The following is an 18,199-nucleotide window of genomic DNA, read 5'->3' on the forward strand; positions in this document are numbered from 1 at the left end:
TAAGCCAACATCAGGCTCTACTTAAACACTAACTTTGTAAAATAAACTGCGGCAAATAAATACACCCACGAATAGAAATGTATTGAATTGGTATGTCATAGTAATAATTAGCATGTGGAGTGGAGCTGACAAGAGACAGATAATGTAAAAATATATTCATGGAGTGCAATAAAAGCTCCCCAACAAGTGTTACACTGAACATAGTGAGAGAGAAGGGATGGCAATAGCAATGTTGCTGTCAAAGCTTCTCAGTCCCGTCAACTTATACGACCATGCTGTGCAGTTTGCATGAAGTCAAAAGTTACTGCAAACTTAAAAGAACACTTACTGGTGAAACATGTGTGAAATACCTCCAGACATACACTACACCGCCAAGAGTATTCCCTCATCTGCCTTCACATGCATATAAAAAAGAGTTCTTAATCCATAGGGTTTGATATGATATCAGGTTCTATTTATCTGGGAGGGCTTTCCACAGTGTTTAAGAGTGTTTATGGCAATTTTTGACCATTCTTCCAGAAGTGCATTTGTGTGTTCAGACACTGATTTTTGGATGATAAGGCGTGGCTCACAGTCTCTGCTCTAACTAATTCTAAAGGTATTCTATGAGGCTGAGGTCAGGACTCTGTGCAGGCCAGTCGAGTTCTTCCACACCACTCTTGCTCATTCACGTCTTTATGGACCTTGCTTTGTACCACGCTGAGCCCCTGGGAGCGACCCATTCTTTCAAAAATGTTTGTTGCCATCTGCATGATTAGATGCTTGATTTTATACACCAGTGGCCATGGAAGTGATTGGAACACCTGAATTCAATGATTTGGCGAATACTGTTGGTGATATACAGGGAGTGCAGAATTATTAGGCAAATGAGTATTTTGTCCACATCATCCTCTTCATGCATGTTGTCTTACTCCAAGCTGTATAGGCTCGAAAGCCTACTACCAATTAAGCATATTAGGTGATGTGCATCTCTGTAATGAGAAGGGGTGTGGTCTAATGACATCAACACCCTATATCAGGTGTGCATAATTATTAGGCAACTTCCTTTCCTTTGGCAAAATGGGTCAAAAGAAGGACTTGACAGGCTCAGAAAAGTCAAAAATAGTGAGATATCTTGCAGAGGGATGCAGCAGTCTTAAAATTGCAAAGCTTCTGAAGCGTGATCATCGAACAATCAAGCGTTTCATTCAAAATAGTCAACAGGGTCGCAAGAAGCGTGTGGAAAAACCAAGGCGCAAAATAACTGCCCATGAACTGAGAAAAGTCAAGCGTGCAGCTGCCAAGATGCCACTTGCCACCAGTTTGGCCATATTTCAGAGCTGCAACATCACTGGAGTGCCCAAAAGCACAAGGTGTGCAATACTCAGAGACATGGCCAAGGTAAGAAAGGCTGAAAGACGACCACCACTGAACAAGACACACAAGCTGAAACGTCAAGACTGGGCCAAGAAATATCTCAAGACTGATTTTTCTAAGGTTTTATGGACTGATGAAATGAGAGTGAGTCTTGATGGGCCAGATGGACGGGCCCGTGGCTGGATTGGTAAAGGGCAGAGAGCTCCAGTCCCACTCAGACGCCAGCAAGGTGGAGGTGGAGTACTGGTTTGGGCTGGTATCATCAAAGATGAGCTTGTGGGGCTTTTTCGGGTTGAGGATGGAGTCAAGCTCAACTCCCAGTCCTACTGCCAGTTTCTGGAAGACACCTTCTTCAAGCAGTGGTACAGGAAGAAGTCTGCATCCTTCAAGAAAAACATGATTTTCATGCAGGACAATGCTCCATCACACGCGTCCAAGTACTCCACAGCGTGGCTGGCAAGAAAGGGTATAAAAGAAGAAAAACTAATGACATGGCCTCCTTGTTCACCTGATCTGAACCCCATTGAGAACCTGTGGTCCATCATCAAATGTGAGATTTACAAGGAGGGAAAACAGTACACCTCTCTGAACAGTGTCTGGGAGGCTGTGGTTGCTGCTGCACGCAATGTTGATGGTGAACAGATCAAAACACTGACAGAATCCATGGATGGCAGGCTTTTGAGTGTCCTTGCAAAGAAAGGTGGCTATATTGGTCGCTGATTTGTTTTTGTTTTGTTTTGAATCTCAGAAATGTATATTTGTGAATGTGGAGATGTTATATTGGTTTCACTGGTAAAAATAAATAATTGAAATGGGTATATATTTGTTTTTGTTAAGTTGCCTAATAATTATGCACAGTAATAGTCACCTGCACACACAGATATCCCCTAAAATAGCTAAAACTAAAACAAACTAAAACTACTTCCAAAAACATTCAGCTTTGATATTAATGAGTTTTTTGGGTTCATTGAGAACATGGTTGTTGTTCAATAATAAAATTATTCCTCAAAAATACAACTTGCCTAATAATTCTGCACTCCCTGTAGTGTGTGACACTTTTCTGTTAGCGCAGCAAACACAGAACAACACAGAATTAACTGCAAAGAATACATGACTCCCACAGATCAGTTCACTCACCTTGAAAACAACTCACTAACAACTACATCCCTAAAAACAACTGTAAAGGAATTTGATAGGCTGACACCAAAGATCAGTGTCACCAGGTCATTATCTGTCCACTGATGAAATATGGCTACAATCTCTTCTTCTCTTTTTCACTTATGATGTTGAAAAATTAATAACTCTAGTGCTTTTGCATTTGGGTCATCCAACATAAATGTTGTCATAATCAGTAAAAGTTTTCTTGAGGTACAAGCAAAAACATCTTTTGAAATGTCACAGTGACATTGAGATCCTTTCATACTTTAGTGAGAGTGCACATTTCTGCCAAATTTGGAGAAATTCAAAGTAAATAGATTACAGTAAAGAGTTGTATTCAGCATGGATGGATGCACAGACAACAAGAATGTCTTTGGCGATGAGAGTAAGCTATGTGGAGACATAAAAAGATAAATTACCTTTAACTTTAAATATGTGCTTTTGATTCTGCTTTTATTCTGGTCAAACAAAAACGTCACTAGTTATATTATTTTGAATAAAGTCATCAAAAAACTCAATTCTGACCTTGAAGGCATGTCCCTTGACGACCACGGAGACGTCACAGTAGAGGCCCTGCAGCCGCTGCTCGTTCAGACACTCCAGGACATTGTTGCCAAAGTTAGGGATCGCCATCTGCAGCGTCTGAGCCATAACGCTCTGCCCAGCACCACAGGGTCTACAGGAAGTAGAAACAAGTTAGAGTGTGGATAACAGAAGCACTGGAAGGTTATAAAGAAAGGAGTGGGTGATGGAGGAAAGGAATTATCTGGAAGGAAGGTAGATGAAGGGATGATGGGGACATACAGGTAATTGGCAGGAAGGTCAGGAGAGTTGGGAATTGGTACAGGAAAAAAATGAGACGTGATGGAAAAGGGACGATAAAATGAGGCAGCGTAACAGGAGCAGAGGAAACCAAATAAATGAGTTATAAGATAAGCGCGCAAAGAAGAACTGGAAAATATGCAAAAAACACAAGCAAGGCAGAGTTAAGGAGGGACGAAAGAGACTTAAAATAAAGAAATGGGGTAAGTAAAGTGTATGATGATTAATGAATTAAGTATTTGGTAAACAACTTTAATTCAAAACTCTATCTTCCAAATGAAAGAGAATTTGGGGCCACCAGCGACAGTTACATAAGCCTTTTATCTTTTTTCTTTTAAAAAAAATCCTTGTTTCATTACATCTAATTCACAGTTAATAAACTGTTTTGGTGGTTTTTGGCCTACTTTGTTATTTTCTTGTCGTTGCTTCCCAGTCAAAACACAGCCTCTTACATAACTCATCTATTTCACTCGTCTTCGTCACCATCCAACAAAGAAGCTTGTGATCAAAAGTGGAGGAACTGTCAAAGTACTGAAAAGGAATAAAATAAAGCAGGACTTTATCTCTAAAATCGGCGTTTCTCATGACTGAAGTCATCACTTTTTTTGGTTTTGTTTATAAATGCACAATACAAACACAGAACAACTCGAACGCCAAGTATGACAGAGCAGAAGTAAACAGACGAGAGCACAAAGGTGAGTCACGACTCCACTGAACAAATACGTTATATATATCGTGGCCTCCGAGTGATGGATGGTGGCCGAGCTTAGCTGACACCGACAAGTATTTGGAGCGCAGCTTGTGGTGAGGAGCTGATGATGATGAGCTCCTACCCTGGCTACAAACCCAAACAAACCACTAATAGGAAACTGATTAGCCTCGTTCCTCCACTAGGAACAAGGATCACAGACCAAGCCTAGAACCTACACACCAGCTTTCTTACTCCGGTTCTCCTCATACATTTGTGGGAGTGTGTACAGTGATGCAGCAGCAGACACTTAGAGGTTAAAAAATATCATATATACAGCTTTTCTTGAGGTTGCTCCCTTCTGGGGCTGCACCAGCAGATGATCTGCTTCCCTCTCACCCTATTCCTAAAATACACAAATACACAAACTCCATGTCCTCTTTCACTACATCCATGAACCTCCTTTGTGGGATTCTTCTTTTCCCCCTGCCAGGCACCTCTATATTCAACGTCCTTTGTCCAGTAGATCCACTGTAGGTGTTTTTCGAACAAAGACTTCTTGGGATTCCCAAAGGGCAACTACTTGGGGTCCACCGATTTTTCGGTGGGCTGATATTATCGGTCAATATTAGCCATTTGGTCATCTATTGGCAGACAAAGGAAAATACACAAAAACTAACTGATTCGTGAAGCCTGGGAAAGAGCATTATGGAATAAATGAATTTAACTAGTTTTGTTAACATGTGTCTGAAATAAAAAACATAATTGGAGATATATCAGATTTTTAAATCACCAAATCAGTATCAGTCTTAAAAATCCTTTATTGGTGGGGATCTAGGAGCTGTTCCAAGGCCTACTTACCTTGGACAGTGTTTTTTCTGTTTAACCACCAATAAAAATGCTAACATGACATAATGGCATTTGACACTGTAGCAACAACAACTGCAACGAGATAGAGCGTGAAACACCCAGTATAACGTCATTATGCTACATGTGGCGTGGACAGAATAGTGCAGCTGCAGCAGTTTCTTCATTTTCTCGCTGCATTGCTTTACCCAGTGCAGAAACCCAACATAGCAATTTAACATGAAATGCAAGCTAAATTTTTAGTCAGTGTTGCGTGTTTTTTTTTTTTTACTTTGGTCAACTACATGGTGATTCGCTATTAGACAGCTAAACTTTACGTGGATTATTTTTGTCAGTCATCAGTGCTGCAGCAGTGTACAGTTACATCTTGACCAATCACCATATATGTGATTGGTCAATACAGGCCTAGAGACCAACTAGGCAACCATCTGGCAACTTCTAGTTGCAAGGAAAAAATGTGTATTCTATGATGAGCTGGGGAGGTGTTTCTCGCAAACGTTAATGTGAAACTGGCTTTAAGGAGGTACAAAACCTGTTGTTTTGGTTGCTAGTGGGTTGTTGCAATTGGTAAAGGTTTGTGTGGAAGATGCTGACTTTTCTTCAAAAGCTTGCAAGCTACTCACAAAGCAGGAGACAATCTATGAAAAAAAATATTCGCCTTAGAAACAAAAGTTCTTCCTCAGTGCTACAACCTTTACTTTGAAACCACCCTCTCGCTTTCCAGTTTGCAACACAACTTTATTTGCAGCTCTGAAATCAAATGACAAACATCTGCAAACTACAAGCAGAGGTTGCCAGGTTGTTGCCAACTTGTCTCTAGGCCTGTATGACTGAGGCCTAAGTTACTCAAAGGTCTCGCTTGTGATATAAAATACTTTCCCTAAAGTTGGAACTAAAAAAGAAAATGCAAGAGGTTCTCAAGGGAACTAAGAGCCAGCGCCACTTGAGAACTAGTTTCAAATGTTTTAAAGTATCAGATTTGTATGCCTCTGAGCTTATCAATTCCTTTATCAATGCCTGCAGGTGCTGGCAGTGTGCACTTTGATTGCAAAACAACGTCATACACGTGTCTAGTGCTACCACATAAAGGAGTTATGGCAGAGAGGAAGAAGTGGCTCAAAGCATGACTTGATTTCACTAAAAAACATGAGAACAGTTCTGGTTGCAATGACTGCAAAGTGATTATTTCAAGTGGGGATGGAAACACCAGCAACATGCTGAAACATCAAACACACAACGTGAGCTTCACTTCCATGTATGTGACACTCTAAATACATGCAGAACAAGTGCTATTGCCACCGTCGCCCAACAGTGCTGCTCAGTGGTAACTGGCACTAAATAAGCTGAAATATAATAACATTAGCACCATGCTTAAAGTTTAAATGAAAACAAATGCCACACAAACATGCTCTCATTTCCTCCACCTCAGATGCTGATGGATAGACTGATGTTACAGCTAGCATTAGGCAGTACTCTGTTTGGGACTTTAGATAATAAAAGAGTTGTTCTGACAACAAAACCTCGCTGTACTCATTTTCTCACATAAAATTGAGCCAAGAATTGATAAAGAACCAGATCAATAAGCACATCACATTAAAGAAATCTACAAAATCTACAAAATCTATCAATTCCCATCTCTAGGCTTGACACAAAAAACTACCTGCCATTCAGAATGGGAAAAGCGTGACTGATCCATGTTGCTTATTTGAACTGTCACAGGAATGTTAATGGAAACCTGGATGTAATAGCATAAATCATCAAAGTGCGCCAATGCAAAGAGCTTATAGGGTAGGTACTTCAATTTCTGGTAAAAGTTTTCAATATCTGGATTCAGATTTTTTCATAACAACTTACTGCCAAACACGCCTGTCCCTCACACGTTTCAAAGCCTTTCAGTGACTTTTTAAAAAGTCAAAATCATTGTCTATGGGACAATGAATCATGTACTATTCTAGTCTTCTTAACTCTGATCTAATATTCATCACACATCTGACAGAACTGCTGGATCACTTCATCAGCTGGAATCAATAGAAAAATCATCGTGATAAAAAGAAATTGCTCACCTGATGTTTATTGTAATCTTGAAAAGGTCTAGAACTCTGTAGGTCATTATTTCTTAAAGTCTGATTAACCTCCCTCACTTGAGGTCATAAACAGATTGATTACAGTTTCATTATGTAGACACATCATCAAATCATTTTTCAGTAAACTAGATCCCCTATAGTCTCAACTACTGACCACAAAGAGCTCATGTTATAGAAGAATATTTATTCATCTCTGGTTTACAATAAAAAAAGACAATTTGACTGTCATTAGCTACTTTATACTACAAGTTCCTTCACTACCACGCGACTTGGCCTGCTAATTGTGGCTTTCTTTCTTAATTTATATTACCTGACTTACTGTTTTTACTTTACCGAGGAATGGCAGAACCGCCTTTACACCTGAGTACACACCGTACTCAGGTCTTAGGTAAATGTTAAATGATTCAAAATGCCACCATCTCACAATACTGTGATGATTATTTGGAATGTAAGGTATTTTGCCTTAATAACCAAGAACAAACTTTTCTGGTAAACTAAATTAAGTTTACCTTTTATATGACAAAATGGATCACATGTGAAATAGTTTAAAACTGCAATAAGCAGAAATCAAAAACAGGCAAAAACAAACAACAACAACCACAACAAAAAGACATAACAGACACAAGAACCACAGCTTTTCTCCACCTTTGTCTAGTGAAAGGCCATGGTTATGCACATGCTCTTTATGCCATGTCATTTGCCTTCGAACAGGATTCGAAGCCATTCTGCATTAAGTGAACTTAAAAAAATGTCTTTGCACAATGGATTTTATTAAAATTCAATTATAGTTTTCTAGTTAATGTGAAATATTCTACAGCCTGGCCAGGAGTGAATGTGGGCTTTTAGGAAGTGAAAAAAGCAATGGACAAGGGGTGCACTGGATTATCATACTGCTTTCATAATTGATGAAGGCCAAAGTGAAATTTGATTGATTCCCCAGCCTTACTTTTTGCTATTCACTCTCAATCTGGGTTTTCCATCTAGATTTTCTAAAGCCAGAGGCCAGGCTTAAAACAGTACGTCAAACTTCAAGTATCTCCAGTGATTACAGTCATGATCTGATTTAACAAGTGATTTGTTGTGCAGCTGTAGTGAACAATATTAAGTCAGCAAAGACAAATGCCGAATAAGAAACGCTGATGCATAACTTCGCCAGCACCACACTTTGATAGTTATCCATTCAGCCTCGAGTGAACAAAGAAGGGCAGAGGGCTTATAGCCATCATAAACAAAATGTATCCCCTTACAGGAAATTCCGTCGCCACTTATCTCAAGCACAATAGCCCTTTTTAATGCTCATAAATGGCAAATACATGTTTAGTGGGTGGAGCTCAGTTAGTGACAGAAAGTGAATGTTTTCCAGTTTCATATCTTGTGGGAAAACCCAGCAAATGTACTGAAGACAATTCACTGACGTACCAAATACAGCAGGAGGCAAGGCCATACATAACATGTAGCTGTAAAAGACGTAGGCTATGGACTTTCCATACACTACCTCTGTTCTGAAGAAGTGACAGTGAGGGAACAAAGTGTGGACTTTTAGATCCCCTGCGAGAAATCCTCTATAACCACATAGTCACATATCACATTGTTTAGTCTACTGAAAGTGGCAGCTTTGCAGTTGCTTTACTAACTACATCTCTAACTGTGCCTTTATGTGTATTTAAGATCTTCTATCTTAAAAATGCACTCTAATCCTGAATGATTTTGTTCACTTTAATCTGCCTATTTAAGCGACTAGCAGCAACATGGCAACCAGAGACCAGAGAAAGTCAATGACATTCAGCGACTTCAAACAAAAGGAGCAAAACAGCAGCTACGGGGGGGGTCTCAAATAAGGTTCTGTAAAGTTCCCAACATCAAAAGTTTTATGACAAATGAAATTTTGAAGTTTCAATTTCAATGACACTAACATATTGAACAGATATCATAACCTGGGCAGTACACATACTGATGGTAACTGTTAAGTTCTCATTAAGTCAGCACCTAGTACCTATGACTAATAATAATATAATATCGTTAATGTTGGAACTAACATTATTCCCCATCCCTAACATTAAGATATCACAATGCTCTTTGTCTAAAAAGTGTTATGTTTCTCATAAAGTCCCAGACTGAAGCTGAGAAAAAGCAACAATGGCTTACACTCCAAATTGGTCTACAAACACAGATGGGAATCTTACAAGCAAGCATGACATGGTCCAAAGTCTGTAACTGACAGACTGTTGTGACTATGCTGGACAGCTTTTTCCTTTGGGTCATGCTGCTAAAGCAAGCCACCATCAGTTCGTTCTTTCTACAGGAAACCAACAACCAACTTGAAATGCAGTGAAATGTTCAAATGCAGTGATCCGAGTGTAAAACAGAATCTGCCTAATTCACAATACTCTTTATTAGTGAAAAATTACTGAAAAAAAATATTATACAACAAATAAACCTGCAAAGAGATTGGAAGCACCACTTTTCAAGGAAACTGGACATAACTGATGATAAATGTGCAAAAAAACAAACAAATACTCATACAATACTGATACCATCATATATTTCCATGTTTTTCTCTTGTAGATAAAAAAGTTGACCAACTGTCGAAGTGACAACAACAAAGTTTACATAAATGAAAAGTGAGTGTGTAAAAATTTGACAGCTAGGAGATCGCAGTCAACTCAGTTCTGCTTTCTTACGCCTCCCAATTCAACTCCATGATCCAAGCTGCTGTAGGACAAACATGTTTTAATCAGCCAGCATATCAAGAAAATTAAATTTAGACTGTACCCCATGAATGGTGCGGCCAGCTGGCATGTTTCTGTAACAGTTTGGACCAGGTCTGCCCCGCAGTTTTTCCCTATCTGTGGAAAGCTATCAATCCATTGTTTACCTCAGCTGTCAATGCTGGTTGAAAACCTTTATTTAATCTGAGCGAGGCTGTAAAACTTTGTGAAAAGATAAGGATACGGGTCAGTGTGTCAAAGAAGCTCACTTCTGTCTGATGACAGCCATACTGCCGTATTGTGGTTTTTGCCACAATAGCCGCTGGTAGTCAAACTATCCCTGAAGTAACTTTGTTGGAATCTTAGAGAATAAACTTTCATGAGATGTAAAAATGTGATCAAACTGTTTATCAGAGGGAAAGTGTGATTTTTAGGATATCGTGAGGGAACATGGTGACTTCCACAAACCACAAACCTACTTCAATGTATTTTGAATTTATATTACTCAATTCTTTTAATTGACTGATATAAGTTTTTAAGTTTAGGAGAATGCATCAATGAGTTGGAAGACATAATTGTTCACTAATGTATGTATATTGATGAGTACATTTTTTTTTTCTATTAAATACCTCAAAAAATGACTAACTCCACTGTTACTGGGTGGGTTGTTTTTTGTTGACTTGCTCTTTCACAATAACACAAAGTGGGTAAAAGGCAGACATGCAGATTTCTATGCAACCAGATTCAGCCCAAAACGCTCATCTCCAGCAATACCTCTAACTTTGCTGAAGTGGTGACAACAGCTATAACTTTGTCATAAGAACAAGCCAAGACACATGACAATGCCTCTAGTTCCAAACCCACTTCATAACTGCACATTCAGCATACAGCCCAAAAGTGACCAACGCTTTAATCACTGGGAGTCCTTCTGGGAAACGTTGACAAAGAAGGTTTTGCAAAGCTAAGGTTAACAAAACAAGAAAATTACAACTTTTCACAAACTAACCTCACTCCTGGAATGGCTTCCATCAAAATTACAAAACAATACCATATCTGGAGGTGGATTTTTCCCTTTAAATCATAACTCCTTCAGTTGAGCTTCAGTTGGCCGGTAATAAAAGCCAGTGGCTGTACTGTGTGAAGCTTCCAGGTGTGAATGTGAAGCAGGGTGCTGCTGTGGCATGCACGCTCAGCAAACCTTCACTGGCTGAAAAATAAAGGGTGAACAAATTGGACTAAAGCAGTCCTGAGCTCCTGCCTTACGCCTACGTAAGGGCAGCGCTGAGAATAGGGGGCCATCAGAATTCCATCATAATTAATTATGTTTATAGTGACTAATTAAATCTGATTGATGCAGGCATGAAAACTATGACAGTGGGCTGAAAGGGAAGAGTAAAATGTGATTACTTACAACTCCACTGCCACACATTACATCAAAAGCATTTTAATTTTTGTTTTAATGAGGTTTGATCTAACCTGCACAGATCAGCCTTGGCTATCAGCATTTTTATATACAGAGAGAGATAGATTTCAACACTAGCCACCACATAAAGTGGAATATAATGCCTTAAAATTGCTAAATATTACTATGTTTATTAATTGTGTAAACTGCTTGACAATATAATTACACTTAATTAATTGTGCAGTCCTGTTCTGTACGAGGACAATTATGATCACAGACGGATTATTGGATTGGGAGCACTCTGTACAATTTGTTCTGTAAAAAACAGTCTCATTATATCAGGTCTCTGTTACCGAGGGCATTGTATATAGGTTAGTTTTCTCCTACCTTTTCTTTTTTGAATCGATAACGCTTTGGCAATAAGAAAGTTAGTTTGTGCCTTGCTATTGTACCTGGACACGTTATTGTGGCTTGACAGCTTGTGTCGATGTAAAGAAATCAATATGCATTGAATAAGTGCAATTAAAATTCAACTGTAGAGGCTCCGAGTGATATTTACTCAGCGCAATTTGGGTCCTATCCAGGATTTGTTTACGTGCATTACTTCTACTTTAATCAGAACACAACGATCTTACTGGGAAATGTGGGTCGTTGTCTTTACAAAACAGTGTTTTGATAGCGAAGAAAGTCTAAAAATGACTGTTTCTGACCTCTGTATGGCACTAAAAATGCACGATCTGCTCCGCTAACATCTGCACTTCCCATGGCCTTGAGCAAGCAATTGAACTGACAAATGTCCCAGTGGAGCATCTCAGCGACCAATGGTGAGATGTCTGTGGCTGTTTCCAGGTGTAAATATGTGCAATCGTATGAATAATAAGCAGCTGCCAAGACAAAGCATGTCTGCTGAAAGATAAATAAATAAAATCTCCCCACAGTATTCAAAGACAAAAAGAATAAAAATAAAGCAGCGAACGCATCGAGTGACAGTGTGCACAGTTGCTGATAATGACAATAATATGCTGGCGATGCTGATAAAAGTTTCAACATTTTAAAAACAGAACATTTTTTTTCATGCAAGCTGGTTTCCATTCACACTGCTTCAGTGACATGTCACACAGGGATATCCTACCAGGCACCTTTTGCTCCTCACAGGTCAGAGGTCACAATAACTTCCAAGAAACAGAAAAGGAGAGTTAACTCACACTACTTGACCCTTGCCCTGTATTCCCCATGTGCCCCATTATGTGCTTTGACTCCACAAGAAAAAAAAGAGTGTGTGACTGCGTGTGTGTGTTTCAATCATCTGCAACTTTGAAAATTATTTTCCAGCACCAAAAATAAAGCAAAAAAATACTCTGGTTTATGCAAACTAACCACATGCTGCTGCTAATACCCAAACACCAACATTAGATTACCGCAGTCATTTTGCTGCCACATAATAAACCACGTGAACACGGGCTTTTGATATCAACATCAATCACTGCCTAATTATATTCTGTTTCCTGGTTTGGGGAGGTTAAAGGTGGCCTGTTAGCAAGTAGCAGGCTAAAGCTAAGGCTAACACTGGCAGAAGTAAAAACAGTTCACACATGCACACAACTCACAAACAAGGCTCCAAATCACGTGTAATAAACGCCAGCCTTGGGTGGCCTTTAGTTTGCATCCGTTTGGGGCTAAAAATCCAGTATTTGCCGAAACTCGTGAGCAGACAGGCATCACAATGTGGCTATAGTCGTAGCCTCCCTTGAGCACGACTAGAGCAGAAACTTCAAAACCGACATATCATTTATACACATTAATTATACATCAATTAATCTCACATGAAAGTCTCGCAGAGTCTCGCTGGCGGACGCCTCGGAGAGAAACAGCCCACCGCCACCAGCGGTGCAGCAGGGCAGTCAGAGCGGGCAGAGAGCTCTCAGTGCCCCGCCGTGTGCCAGCCTCGATGCCCGGTAGGATTTGGGAGTCCTCAACTGGCCCGGGCCGGTGTGTGCGTGCATTCAGCGGAGGGAGGGAGCGAGGGAGGGGGCGGCAGCGGAAAATGGACAAAAAAAGAGAACGAGAGAGCTCCTCTTTTTTTATTTTTGAATGTCAATGATGGTTTTCAACTCCCCTCAACACATACGTTTATCGTCTGGGGGACCAGGGGTATGAAATGTGGCACAAAAATAGTCGGGGGAGAGGGGGGATAAAATATTCAGCAGTTCCCGTCTCCCCTCCGCTCCGTGCCAGCGCGGTGTGATGTCCGTTAAGACCGAGTTCCCTCCTCCTTCTCCGGCCGAATGGCAGATACCGACATGGGACAGACACGCGTTGTTCCCCCTCCAAAATGTCGCTTAAGCTATATCACAGCGAATAAATGCTTTATTGCATCTCCACCAAAAAGCGGACTCAGGAACCACGCGGGGCTATCTTCACTCTGAGGAACTAAGATTCTTAAGGTATTTTTTAAAGGAGAAGCGGGGGGTCTACAGCGGAGGGCGATCCTGGCACTCCATCTTTAGCCGACATCAACAGGTCATCCCGGGACACAAATGCGCTGCAACTGTGGGCGAGACAGACGGATGGATCCGGCATGGCGAGAGAGGAGAGGAGAGGAGAGGAGGGGAAAGGAAAGTAGGGGGCTGGCTGTAAAATCTTAACCCATTTACCGACAGCAGCCTATGCCATGATATTACACAAATAAGCAACTACCAGCGTCGTTCAAATGCAGCAATGTCTAAAAAGGAAAGGGGTAAATGCACGCCTCGTTCAAACCTCAGGTAGTTTTTGAGAAAGTTCAGGAATGCTGGAGAAAGAGGAGCACAGGTCTCACGAGAAGACAGTTGCCCAGGGGCAGCCCGCGGCGACGAGTGAGTGGTGCCGGTGTGAAGTGGTTAAAGTTTTGGTCTGTCCCCAAGCACCCATCCCCCATAGCAGCCAGCACAACTTTACCACCCCACTCCCCTAAAAAACAATAGCCTAACCTCCACTTCAACAAAACGCCGAAGCCCCATACACCACCCCTCCATCTAAATTCACCCACAGAAATGTAAGCACATACAAACACACAGTGGTGACACGGGCAACTAGCAAACCCCCCCCCCAACCACCCTCCCCAACGGGCCGAGTCCGAACCGTTACACACGGTGACCCGCCGAGCTTCCACTCACCCCTCGGCTGTGTTCGCTGGAAAGTGTTTCAATGGAGGAGCAATGCAGAAGCAGTCTAGTGTCTCCCTCCGCCTCACTACAGACACTCATTCACTGTGACTGTACGCCGTGAACCAGCAGCGGAGCAAGCATACACATACATTACTTTGCGAGCGCGCAGGATGGCGGGCGTGCACGCACGCACACACAGGTGCCAGCGAGAAGAGCGCGGAGCTATCGAGGAGGACGCAGAGGAGCAGAGCGGGGATTTTTTTTAAAAAAAACTCTCCCAGGGGTTGCAGACTGATCGCAGAGCTACCGATGGAGAGACAGACACACACACAGAGGCTGTCTGCACTATTTTATTGGACACTTTGTTTACTGTGTGCTATAATGTCAGCAGTTCACAGGTGCCTAATCTAAAATGACTAGCCCACCTATTGATGTATTATTAGTGTCTTTACATCAAAAAAGTCAGAGCTGCATGATGTCATAACTTCAAACCAAAGTAAAATAAAAGTTTACCTCAGTGGTAATCAAAATAAACCTCACCAAATCTTTAATTTGTCTCCAAAGCCTTTAAAAACAAGTTAAGGGGTAAATTATAGGCTCGCCCACACACTCACTCTGTTTTCTATTCAGTGCAGACAATGCGGAGCAAAGTTTACATTTTTCTGCATTTAAAGATATAGTGATTTTTTTTCATGTCAAAATGCATAATTGTTTTTTCATCGCTTTTATTTGTTTTATACAAGGCAAAACTGTTTTGTTTTTTCGTTCTGAAAGATGGTTAAATAAGACCGAAATAATTTAGAAAGCAGGTAGAAATGCATAGAAAGACAGCAATAGTCACACGGGTAATGTAAAGACAGATGTAGCCCAACAGCATTAAAACTGGCGGTAATCAGATTACAAGGAATAACGGATCACGGGTTCGAGCCCACGCGCCGCTGCGGGCAGGTAGACAGGCAGCGTCCCCAGCCGACCCGACCGTCTGAGCCCCACCCACCAGTCCACCCACTCAACCCCACTCACTCACCGGCGTGTCTTTGGTGCTGGAACCAATTCTCCTCCGATGCCCGACACCGCACGGACGTGAAGCCTACCGGGCCGGCGGTTCGATTCCCGCTGTCTGATCTGTACTGAGAGTGCGTCTAGACTCCGGGCAGGTGAGCCCTCCGGGGCCTCCAGGCGCTGCGCACAGTGAATACTAAACAGGATGAGACTGCATTCAGGCACGGCACTGCGCTCCCCGCTCTCTCTCCCTGTCATGCCAAATACTATTAACTCTATAATTCTCCTGTGTCAGATGTATAGCGCCACGCTCTCTGGGCATTCATTGTCACAGCGCCCCCATCCAGATGTTCAGGCTCGTGTGCGTACAGTAGAAGCAGAACCCTCTATTTTTTATTTTTCCCCCCATTTACAGTCAACCATGTCCCATTTTATGGAAGCTGGCTGCAAACCGCTCAATAAGCAGATGGTAGATATTTGATAGTGAATGCGAGAAAGCCTGCTGTATATGCAATATATTGCTTTTCAGTGTAACTCATTCACTCTACTGTTCAAGTTGTAACCTATAAAATATTTGTAGCCAGGTGAAATAAAAAACATCACACAAAACAAAAAAAACATCTTTAGGTAATCAGGTATAACTTACACTTCACCACCAGAGCTGAAGCTCTGTTTCAGGAATAAAATGGGATGCGAGGTCTGACCATTGCTGTACTTATTTTATTTTAATTTAAGGTTGTTGGGTTTTTTTCCCCAAACTGCTAACATTAAAGCACAGCGAGAGATCTGTGCTGAAAGCATGCTCACATGATCTCTCTGCATGTCAGCTAAAGGACAATCTCAGGATTGAGTTTGACAGTGTGTTCATTTAGACTGATGTAACAGGGAAATAAAGGAGATGTTCTTCTACCGCACAATGTTAAAGTAATACAGGTTAACCCAAAATACAAGCTGAATCTATCTCAGAAACAAGAACCAAGTTTACTGTATATAAATAAATAAGATTGTGGGAATTGTATCAAATATTTCTATATGGCATAGATGTGGCCCGAGGCAGTGTTTATGCAAAGTTTCATCAAGATAGGCCACTTGTCTAGGATGCAATAGTGAACACACAAACATACATATACTACAATCATCATTATCATCATTATTTATATTATTTTCATTATCATTATTATTATGATTAGTAGTAGTAGGATTGTTGTACAATGTATTACAATGCAAAATGTGCAATACTGTAATAAATTCAGTTCAGCTATTTTATTGTTAGCACATGCAGAAGACTTGTTAATGTAAAAAATATAGTGAGAGAAATTGTACTTTAACCAGTAATGGCTTCAGCAGTTGTTACAGTACTCATATAGCATGCTCCAGTGTACATTTCAATACATCTTATGCTTCAGTAGAGCTGTAGGTGTAGCAGAGCACCTTGTTGAAACCTGAAAAAAACAACAATTTTATCAAAATAATCTTGGCTGCAATGCAGGCTTGTAGTAAGACTCATAAAAGTTGTTTATACTTGTAATCAGCTGATTTTGAAGGCATTTTTTGTGGCACACACTCACAACGTGTAGAAACATTCCTCTGAGATTTTGGTCCATATTTGACATGACAACATCACACAGTTGCTGCAGATTTGATAGCTGCACATTCATCATGTCAATCTCCCATTCCACCAATCCTGAAAGTTGTCTATTGGATTGGGATCTGGTGACTGTGGACACTATTTGAGTCCAGTGAGGGATATTAAGGATGGATCCATGAAAAGATGCCTCACACCAGACAGCATTTTTCCAATCTTCAATTATCACATTTTTGTGAGCCCCTGTCAACTGTAACCTCAGTTTCCTGTTCTTCGCTGACAGCAGTACAGTCTGCTGCTGCTGCTGCTGCTGCTGTAGTGCACCTTCTTCAAGGTTTGACATGTTGTGCATTCGGAGATGCTCTTCTGCATACCTTGGTTTTAACAAGTGGTTATTTCAGTGCTGTTGCCTTCAGCTTGAAACAGTCTGGCAATTCTCCTTTGACCTCTGACATCAACAAGGCATTTTCACCCAGAGAACTGGGGCTCACTAGATATTTTCGACATTGAACGTGAGCAGGCTATCTTGACCATATCTACAGGTGTGAATGCACTGAGCTGATGTCATGGGAGTGACTGATTCGAAAACTGAATTTACAAGTAGATGAAGAGGTGTAGCTGATAAAGTGTGCAGTGAGTGTATGAATCACAATGTTTTCAGCATGTTTTATGCTTTCAAATAATGTGTACAAAGTTATAGGATTTCTGCAGTGGCAATAAAAGATAATTGAATAAAGCACAAGCATCTGAAATAGGACATAACTGTCTAGGAAGTCGAGCTTATTGTAGGGAAGGTCAAGCTTGCTAGAAACCGCTGGGTTCTAATGTTCGCCCCATTATCTGAATAAACATGGCGTTTTTATCTGCTGGAATATGAACAGACCCGGGTTTGCTGTGTCGTAATTAGATTGCCACAGAAGCACAAAACAGAGACAGTGACACAATGACCCTCTTCAGGACTGCACTGCTGATATTGTGCAAAAAAGCCTTCGTAGTTGGTGTGGCTACAGCTTTCCAGCTTTGCTCTCTATAATAAAAATAAGACATGATTCATGTATGTATTTCCTATCAGGAAATACATACATGAATCACGCCTGACGCTGTCTCTCTCCTCACAGCACCCTGGGTGTGACAGCATTGTCATCTGCAAGAAAATGTCAAGAGCAGCACAAATGCAAGCTTTTAATTGTCTCATCATTTTCACGCAATAACGACCTACATTTCATTTACCGCTCCTGTACAACGCGTGCAGGCGCACGGCACTGACCCGAGCTGACCTTATTTTCTCTAAGGCAGTTTTTATCTCCTCACATCATAGGTCTGAGTTAATCCATAGGCTATGTTTAGCCTTTTCATCAGAATGCATCACTAACTTCGGGCA

General features: G+C 41.0%; 1 protein-coding gene across 5 annotated transcripts in view; it reads right to left on the minus strand.

Moving 5' to 3' along the window:
• nacc1b (nucleus accumbens associated 1, BEN and BTB (POZ) domain containing b) overlaps nt 1–15,406 on the minus strand; it is a 37,079-nt gene extending 21,673 nt beyond the window's left edge. Inside the window, exons 1-2 of one of the 5 annotated variants that reach the window (XM_039613197.1) lie at nt 15,259–15,406; nt 3,040–3,190 (exon numbers count right to left, since the gene is read on the minus strand). In XM_039613197.1, coding sequence (XP_039469131.1) covers nt 3,040–3,165 — 126 coding nt within the window. In that variant the 5' untranslated portion in view covers nt 3,166–3,190; nt 15,259–15,406. Of the gene's footprint in view, nt 1–3,039; nt 3,191–10,689; nt 10,782–12,692; nt 12,713–12,908; nt 14,163–14,240; nt 14,563–15,258 lie in introns of those variants that run through there. The other 4 variants (XM_039613196.1, XM_039613195.1, XM_039613198.1 and 1 more) reach the window with 4 other exon arrangements.
• Nucleotides 15,407–18,199: the final 2,793 nt, after the last annotated feature.

The sequence above is a fragment of the Oreochromis aureus genome, linkage group 6 (assembly GCF_013358895.1).
Source record: "Oreochromis aureus strain Israel breed Guangdong linkage group 6, ZZ_aureus, whole genome shotgun sequence".
Taxonomy (NCBI): Eukaryota; Metazoa; Chordata; class Actinopteri; order Cichliformes; family Cichlidae; genus Oreochromis; species Oreochromis aureus.